The sequence below is a fragment of the Marmota flaviventris genome, chromosome 11 (genome assembly GCF_047511675.1).
Source record: "Marmota flaviventris isolate mMarFla1 chromosome 11, mMarFla1.hap1, whole genome shotgun sequence".
Taxonomy (NCBI): Eukaryota; Metazoa; Chordata; class Mammalia; order Rodentia; family Sciuridae; genus Marmota; species Marmota flaviventris.
This window is the reverse complement of record NC_092508.1, coordinates 117,883,587-117,893,001: the sequence shown is the minus strand read 5'-3', so window position 1 is coordinate 117,893,001 and position 9,415 is coordinate 117,883,587. Positions and strand designations below refer to the sequence as shown.

The 9,415-nt window shown below is 47.2% G+C and overlaps 1 protein-coding gene across 1 annotated transcript; it reads left to right on the top strand.

Annotated features, from left to right (window-relative positions):
- Positions 1–6,836: 6,836 nt before the first annotated feature.
- LOC139707677 (uncharacterized) lies at positions 6,837–8,659 on the top strand. The gene is made up of 2 exons (XM_071619319.1): positions 6,837–7,739; positions 8,024–8,659. Exons 1-2 carry the CDS (start codon positions 6,837–6,839, stop codon positions 8,657–8,659), a joined length of 1,539 nt encoding a protein of 512 aa, XP_071475420.1.
- The last annotated feature ends 756 nt before the right edge of the window (positions 8,660–9,415 follow it).

The window sequence follows — 9,415 nt, the reverse complement described above, 5'->3', positions numbered from 1 at the left end:
CTCAACCACTGAGCCACAGCCCCAGCCCTCTTTTGTATTTTATTTAGAGATAGGTCCCACTGAGTTACTCAGGGCCTCGTTAAATTACTAAGGTTGGCTTTGAACTCCCAATTCTCCTGTTTCACCATTCTGAGCCGCTGGGATTACAGGTGTGTGCCACCATGCCCAGATTAGTTTTTATTTTGAAACAGAGTCTGGCTCAGTTCCCCAAGTTTACCTCAAACTTGCGATCCTCCAGCCTCAGCCTCCTGAATATCTGGGATTACAGACTCTGCCACCACCTCCCAGCAGATTCAGTTATATTTAAAGGTAGAAAGTTATAAACCAGGTGAATCCTAGTAAAGGTCTTAATAAAAAAATAATAAAAATAAAAGCACTATGCTTGGTCACAATATGGTAAGTCAGAAAATGACAACAAATATCCATTTTTCTGTCAGGTTGACCAGAACAGTATCATTTCTCAATGGATTTCAAAGGGTCTCCTTCCTTCTTTCCCTGCCCTCCCTCCCTCCCTCCCTCCCTCCCTTCCTCTCTGAGTTTTGGTGTGTGTGTGTGTGTGTGTGTGTGTGTGTGTGTACATCATCTTCTGTGCCAGTGTAAGAGGTTTAGGCAATGGATCAACCTTTACACCTGTGCCTAAGGACCCCAATCTTGGATCTATCTCCAAGGGTGGAGGTGATTCTAGCTCCTCATTATAATCTCGAGAGTGAGAACTCCTAAAAAAATAAATAGGTCTTTCTTGGTAACACCAGTTTCCTCCTTGGTAAGAGTTAGTGTAATGGGCGGGTGGCAAGGGCCCTACCCTGCCGCAAAATAAATGCTAAAATGTATTTTGGTACAAATTGTAAACATTAAAGAGTTAAAAGTAAGAGATGAGTCTTGGGATTTGAGCTAGACCTGGGTAAGTACATAGGATTCAGATTCTAAAAAGAGAATAAAAGGCAAGTGAATTAAACAGCAGAAGAAAGACTCAGCAGAAAGAAGTATGTTTAAAGGACAGTAAGGACACCTCATTTTGCTAAGAGGAAAGGATTCTATAAAGGAAGACATATTTGTGTGCTTAGGTCAGATTATGAAATTCCTTGAAAATCAAGCATAAGGATTTAGACTTAATTGAATAAAAATGCAGAAAGTATTAGACTTTAAGTAAACGGATCATATAACTTAAGTGGAATTTAAACAAGTATCTTGTCCTTAAATCCAGGGAAGATGGAGGTTTAGGCTGGGCATGACCAGTAGGGCTGAGGCATTCCCCACAATTAAAAAGTCATGTCGAAGTGTACTGCACTAATGGAAGTGAGTCATATACAAGGCAAGGTCTTCTGCCAGCATCTACTGTTTGTCTAGCCCTGACAAATATTATTCCACTTTCAACTGTACAAAGAAAGAAACTCAAACATCTGAAATTGCCACTAATATATGGCATGTATATGAGTTCCTGTTTCTGGTTCTGCCTAATTTACCTTGGCATTCTTTCTATGGAGGTCAAATATTTGGTGTGTTGAAATAAATGCAGAACAGATATTGGGGACATGTGGCCTGTACATCTCAGTTTCCACAGTGCACTGTTGGGCTTTATCCATTTAGTTTTCAGAAATATAAATTACTTCCTTACCGGAACAACAGCAGAAGTAAGGAATATAGCCAAAAGGATTGTAGTAAGAGTCAAAAGTCTAATTGTGTGACTATAGGCAAATCATTAAATTTTCTGAGTCTCAGATATTTCATCTATACAAATATGGGTCAAAGTTAAAAATTTTATAGTTCATTTTTTAAGAAGAAAATGAGATAATATATGAAAGATTGCCCATTTATGTGGTTTAAATAATTATACAGCAAAATCCTGGCTGTTACAGCCAATATAGACAATTGACAAAGCAACAAAAGTCTTGGCAATAAATGCTTTCATCACTAAGGAGACATTTTTAGATAGTGCCTACTCTGGAAACTGTCCTCTTCTCACTGAAACAAAGTAAGGCTGATAACATCCTCCCAAAGTGTGCTTGGAAGATCACAAGCACCTCTTGGAGGAGACAGGGAGAGTGGAGGAGAAAATATGTTCTTCGGGATAACATATAGTCTACCAGAGCATACATTGAAGCAAAGCAAGCCCTCCTGAATCTTCAGCATTTTAATTGATGCATGCAGTATAAAATTAGAAACAGGGGCTGGGGATGTGGCTCAAGTGGTAGTGTGCTCGCCTGGCATGCGTGTGGCCCGGGTTCGATCCTCAACATCACATACAAACAAAGATGTTGTGTCGGCCTAAAAAACTAAACAATAAATATTAAAATTTCTCTCTCTCTTTCTCTCTCCTCTATCTCTCTCTCTCTCTTTAAAAAAATAAAATAAAATTAGAAACAGGACCATAATCACTATTATGAAGACTATACTCAGTGGGGGACACTGAACAAACATACATGGGAAAGTAAGTTCTCTGCGATTAGTATGAAAGCTCAGCCTTACCCAAATGCACATGAAATTTGAAATGGTTTGGAATACATAAGAGGACCAGTGAATGACATCAAACCCAAATGATGAAATAGAGAATCTGAACATGATCTTTCTCTTATTTCTCACTGATCCCTTAGAACCACCAATAGAAATATAATATTAACTCTACATGTAAATTAAATTTTCTAGAAGTCATATTTTAAAAAGACAGACGAGCTTCATTTAATAATGCATTTTACATAATTCAATATATTCAAAATGTCATTCTTTTAACTTGTAATCAAAATAAAAATATAACTGTTATTTTACATTCTTCACAATAAGTCTTCGACATCTGACTTATGGCACATCTCAGTTCAAACTGGGCACATTTAAAGACAGTCACAGCATAAGAAAGTAGGGATTGTAAATTAACACTAGGCCATACCATATACTTGCACTTATTTTAAAAAAAGTCAAGTTTAAAAGTATGTGTTAGGTTTTAAAATATTTTGGGCCAACCTCTCTTGGTACTTACGCAGAAGTGAGAAAAGATGATTGAAGGTATCTCAACATCCCTCTTTTTTTTTTTTTCACTGAGAGGTTAAGATTTCTGTTGCAATAGCTAGGGATTGCATTGTCATTTCAGATGAATCTCAAGTCTGTAATCAAAAAGTGTAAGTCATCATTAGGTTCCTATACTTGTCATTCTTTTATTATTTTTCATTGTTATCTTAAATATATTTACTTCTTGACAAACATAAAGAAATAAAGAATTATATTTAAATGGATAATAAAACAATTTGATCACATAAAATCCCTTTTCGTTTTAGGTAGACCTACTGGTACAAACAAGTCACCTGGGTGGTCTATTTTTCTTTGGTAACAGGAATTAAACTCAAGGGCTCTAGACCACTGAGCCACATCTCCAGCCCTACATTGTATTTTATTTAGAGATAGGGTCTCACTGAATTGTTTAGGGCCTTACTTTTGCTGAGGCTGGCTTTGAACTCATGATCCTCCTGCCTCAGCCTCCAGAGCCACTGGGATTACAGGCATGCAGCACTGCACCAGGCATCTGCTCTGTTCTCTTACTTAACTGCAACTGTGTTTTCCTTGCAGTTAAGTAAGAGACCTTGGTAGATTGCTTCTTTGCACCAGGGTTTCTTGATAGAACTCTATTGGTACTTTGGTTTGGACTGTTCCTACTAGCTGAAGGTTATATACTATCCATGGGCCTGGCCAAAAAATGTTAGTAGTTTCCTCAGTCATGGTGAAACAACAACAAAATGCCCCCAGGCATTTCTAAACTTCTCTTGATAAGACTAGAATCACTCTCCCAGTTTGAGAGTCACTGCTTGAAACTTTAGTTAAACTCTGATCATTTAACAAAGCATCTTTAGTTGTAAGTATCCTATATTTTGTAGTTTGCAAGTATTCTGTATTTTGTAATTTCTCTTATCAGCTAAAAAGAAAGGATTATAAAATCAACATTTAAGGCCCGGTTTCATGATGCACACTGTAATCCCAGTGGCTCTGGAGGCTGAGGCAGGAGGATCTTGAGTTCAAAGTCACCCTCAGCAATTTAGCAAGGCCTTAAGTAATTTATGGATTCCCTATCTCAAAATAAAAAAAAAAAAATGTAAAAAAGGGCTGGTGATGTGGATCAGTGGTTAAGCACCTAGATTCAATCCCCTGTGCCCATCCTCCACAAATCAACATTTTAAAAACCAGAAGCACTAAAACATCAAAAAAACCCAAAGGCCCTTGTTAACACAACTGACTTTGCTTCAAAGGTTTTTTGCTTTTTGTTTTCCACTTCAAGTTAACACTACCTTTTAAAAAAATCACATTTTTGAATTTATTTTTTCTGACCTCTAAGAGGGATCTTACATTTTTCTACTTCCCTTTCCAAGACTATTTCCTCTTTTGCACTGTGTAATCTTAAATTTAAATCTGAATTAGTTGCATTGATTTTCCTTTGTGTTAATAGTCAAATTATGATACAATTTGAATTATTGAAATGCATATGGAGGGGTTTCTTTTCTTATTTTTAATGAAAACTCATGTTTTTAAAATTAGCACCTAGGGGACTATAGGTGGAGACTTAATATGTAGAGTCATCAGCATGATAATTGTAATTAAATAAACACAAATCAGTTCATGCTAGCTGATTTCATTTACCATTATAATCAGCTTTCTCCTCTATAAAACAGCACAATTAGTCCTAAATTGACATTCACTAAATGTATATTAGAGTTTCAAGGAAAACAATGAAGAGTTAGTGACTATCATAATGATTGAGATGTGTTTTGACATCAGTAATTATTATTATTTTTAAGATGGGGGTACAAGAGTTCTACTCAATACAACCACTATCACTAATGGAGTCCCATTGATGGATTTTTTTGCCATCATAGAAAATAAAAGTCAGCAGGAAACAAATAATCTTTCACTTACAACCAACAAAATGTTTTTTCCTGCTGTTGTTTTCACTACTATGTCAAGAACATCCACGAGTTTTAAAGATGTGCAAAGTTTTAACAGCAAAGTGACTCCTGAGATTGTTAATGGCTACTTTTCAGTTTTATTTGTTCTCACAAGAACAAGGAGGGATAACTATAACTACAAAAAAATTATACCTATTATGAAGGATTTAAAGACTTGTTTGTAAAACTAAGCAAATTTAAAATCTGCTTTCAAAAAAAGCCAAGGCCTGACATTCAACATTTTTTAGCAAATATAAACTTTTTTGATCATTTCCTTTCATGAAAAGTGACACATTTCCTTTTATGAAGCTGCCACCACAGATGCCTGGACTGACACCCACGTGGACATGTGCTAATTTCACTCAAGAGTATAACTCACAAAAGGAAACATCCCCAATGTACCATCTAATTCAGTTTCACAAATTTTCCTGGCCAACTCCTTAAACTGTCAGGAAGAGAATTCAGTCTCTAGGTACAGAATAGGTTTGCTTAGAAGCATAATTTTAGTGAGGACGTTTTCATGTCCCCCTAAAGGATGACAATTCATTCAAGTACAAATAAAATTGGTCATGAAGTATTTCTGGAGTATTGTTCTTGATGTAAAAATAAAAGCATCCAATTGCTTGGAAGACAACCTGACAATGTTACCTTTTAGCACTAGTGGATAACTTAGCAGTGGTTTTGCTAGAGAGTTTGGTGCTCTTCTTCTGCTGGGTGGCAGAAGGTTCTTTCTTCATGATCTTCAGGCTCTGGAGCAGCAGGGTCTTCCTGGTCCAAATTTGAACTGCCACTGCTGGTGCTGGGGCTGTCATCATCGGACATTTGCTTACCACTGGCCATTTGATGAAGTTATCACTTGGAAAACTTTTTTAAAGAGAAAAGAGAAGAGGGAAGAAATGTTAATCTAAGAAATCAATCAACAGCTTTTCCTTATCTTAATATCATTCCCAAATTGTATCTCTATAAAAAGTCTTCAAAAGTGTTCACATTTATTGTATGAATACATTACTGGGGATAGGATGAATCTTACAATGCCAGCTCTCAGGGATTGTCCGAAATCACAATTTTCTCCATTCCTTGGATAATCTATCAATTGTCTACTTTCTCAGAAGGCATGAAAAAGATTTGCCGGGGAACTGAAGGCAAGGAGTATTAACAACATAACTGTAAATAACAGTTTCATAAATAACATTTATGAAATGTTTCATAAATAACATTTACGAAAAAATGTTAAAAAGTCACTACACGTCTAAATATTCACAGACTGACATGGGTCAGAGCTACCAAATTCCCTTTCCCAAAGGAAAACATACCCTGTTAATCGCTCATATGCTTATTTAAGGTGAACATTCCTCTTCTATGCATGTAAAACCTTTAAAAACAACAATGGGAAGTTTAAAACTCAACTAACAAGCTGCTCTAGCCTTTTCCACGGCCAGCAGTGAAGATTCATCCAGCCGCCATCATAGGAAAAGCAGAATCCAACCTGCACTTTCGGCAAAGCTCCCCACATCACGAAGGTTCCTTGCTCAATCTTTACATCACGGGGGACATATATATCCAAAATTAACGAAAAGAAGGAGGAATAACGAAGCGGCCGCGGCAGGGAACGAGGCCGAGGCCGCCACCCTGGCTGCCAATATGGCTGCCACCCTCACTCCGACACCGAAGCCGACTCCCACCCACCCCGCCCCCCGCCGACACCCCCCCAACCGATGCCGACACCGACACCGACCACCACCCCCCCCAACACGAACCCCGCCACGCTGACCCCCCTACCCTCGCCGCTGCCTTAACTCGGGGGAATAACGAAGCGGCCTCGGACAGGAATGAGGCCGAGGCCGCCACCCTGGCCGCCACCCCCACTCTGACGCCAACGCCGAAGCCCAACCACCCCGCCGACCCCCCCCACCGATGCCGACACCGACACCGACCGCCACCCCCAACCCGAACCCGCCCCCCGCCGCTGCCTTACCTCGGGGAAATAACGAAGCGGCCGCGGCGGGGAACGAGGCCGAGGCCGCCACCCTGGCTGCCACGCCCACTCCGACGCCGACGCCCACCCCCTCCCCGGCCGACCCCCCCCCCCGCCGACCCCCCCCCCCCCGCCGCTGCCTTACCTGGGGGAATAAGGAAGCGGCTGCGGCCGGGAACGATGCCGAGGTCGCCACCCTGGCTGCCACGCCCACTCCGACGCCGACCCCGCCCCCCGCCGACCCCCCCCACCGATGCCGACACCGACACCGACCACCACCCAACCAACCCGAACCCCCCCCCGCCGACCCCCCCCCGCCGCCGCTGCCTTACCTCGGGGGAATAACGAAGCGGAGGCGGCCGGGAATGAGGCCGAAGCCGCCACCCTGCCTGCCACCCTGGCTGCCACCCCCACTCCGACGCCGACGCCCACCCACCCCGCCGACCCCGCCCCCCGCCGACAACCCCCACCGATGCCGACACCGAACACCACCCCCCCAACCAGACCCCCCCACACGCCGACCCCCCCCCCCGCCGCTGCTGCGGCCGGGAACGAGGCCGAGGCCGCCACCCTGGCTGCCACCCCCACTCCGACCCCGACGCCCACCCAACCCGCTGACCCGACCCCTTGCCGACCCCCCCCCACCGATGCCAACACCGACACCGACCACCACCCAACCAACCCGAACCCCCCCGCCGACCCCGCCCCCCGCCGAACCCCCCCCACCGATGCCGACACCGAACACCACCCCCCCAACCAGACCCCCCCACACGCCGACCCCCCCCCCGCCGCTGCCTTACCTCGGAGGAATAAGGAAGTGGCGAACAAGGCCGTGGCGGCAGGTAACGAGGCTGAGATGGCCACAGCCACCCTGGCTGCCATCCCCACGCCCACGCCGACGCCCACCCACCCCGCCGACCCCGCCCCCCGCCGACCCCCCCCACCGATGCCGACACCGACACCGACCACCACCCCCCCAACCCGAACCCCCCCCCGCCGCTGCCTTACCTCGGGGGAATAACGAAGCGGCTGCGGCCGGTAACGAGGCCGATTCCGCCACCCTGACTGCCACCCGCACGGCGACCCCCAACCCCCGCCTCTGCCTTACCTCGCGGAAATAAGGAAGCGGCGAAGAGGGCGTGGCGAACGAGGCCGAGGCGGCCGCAGCCACCCTGGATGCCACCCCCACGCCGACGCCGACCCGCTCCCCCGCCGACCCGGACGCCGACCCCCACCCCACCCCCCGACGCCGACCCCCACCACCCCAAGCCGACCAACACCCCCACCCCCGCCGCTGCCTTACCTTGCGGTAATAACGAAGCGGCCTCGGCCGGGGATCGAGGCCGAGGCCGCCACCCTGGCTGCCACCCCCACGCCGACCCCCCCTGCCGCTGCCTTACCTCGCGTTAATAACGAAGCGGCCGGGAACGACGCTGAGGCCGCCACCCCCACGCCGACCCCCACCACCCCCCGCCGACCCCGACCCCCGCCGACCCCCCCACCCCCACCCCCGCCGCTGCCTTACCTCGGGGGAATAACGAAGCGGAGAACAAGGCCGTGGCGGCCGCAGCCACCCTGGCTGCCATCCCCACGCGGACCCCGACGCCGACCCCGACGCCGACCCGCCCCCCGACCCCGCCCGACGCCGACCCCGACGCCCACCCGCCCCCCACCGACCCCGACGCGGACGCCGACCCCCACCCCACCAAGCCGACCACCCCCCCCGTGGCTTGGTGGATGGAGCCCAGGAATCATGGGCTAGGCGAGCGCTGACCCGCGCCCAGCCCCGTCCAAGTTCACGAGCATCCAGCACCTAGCACTTGCTCCTGACCACACTGCCCAGGGTCCTCGACACAGGAGCTGACCACTGTGTTGCTGTCGCTGATTTTTTTGCTTTTTCTTGGTCCTGGGATCCAGCCCAGGGCCGCGTGCACTGAGCCACGCCGGTCCCCATGCCCACTCCATCTGCTAGCCAGCCTCCTGCCACAGGAGGGAGACCCAAGTTAACCAGCTGCAAGGACGAAGGCTAATTTGGGCTCACAGGTTCCTGGACTTGGTCCAGGGTCCCCAGGCCTCCTGTTTGAGCCTGCGGGACAGCACCATGGCAGAGCCCCCTTCTGTCACACCTCATGCTCCCGCCAGGGCCACTATGCCCTTTGAAAGCACATCCCCAAGGACAGTCCTCTCACTAGCACCAACTCCCAGTAGTGCCCCAGAACGGCCACCGAGCCCTTAGGACATGGGCCTCTGGGGGCTTCTAAGATCCATGCTGGCTGGGCACAGTGGTATGGCTTGTCATCCCAGCGGCTCTGGAGGCTGAGGCTGGAGGATCGCAAATTGGAGGCCAGCCTCAGCAACATCGAGGCCCTAAGCAACTCAGGGAGACCGTGTCTCTAAATAAAATCCAAAACAGGGCTGGGGATGGGACTCAGGGGTCGAGGGCCCCTGGGTTCAATTCAGACCCCGTTTTCCCGAGTCTCCGCAGCGCCTTCCTCGCTCTCAGTGAAGACTGAAACGC

Bases quoted from the DNA above. Each gene is read 5' to 3' on its own strand.
- LOC139707677 (XM_071619319.1), top strand. From the start codon at position 6,837: ATGCCGACACCGACACCGACCGCCACCCCCAACCCGAACCCGCCCCCC. The intron at 7,740-8,023 runs GTAACGAGGCTG...GAAATAAGGAAG, and splicing joins GAACAAGGCCGTGGCGGCAG to CGGCGAAGAGGGCGTGGCGA.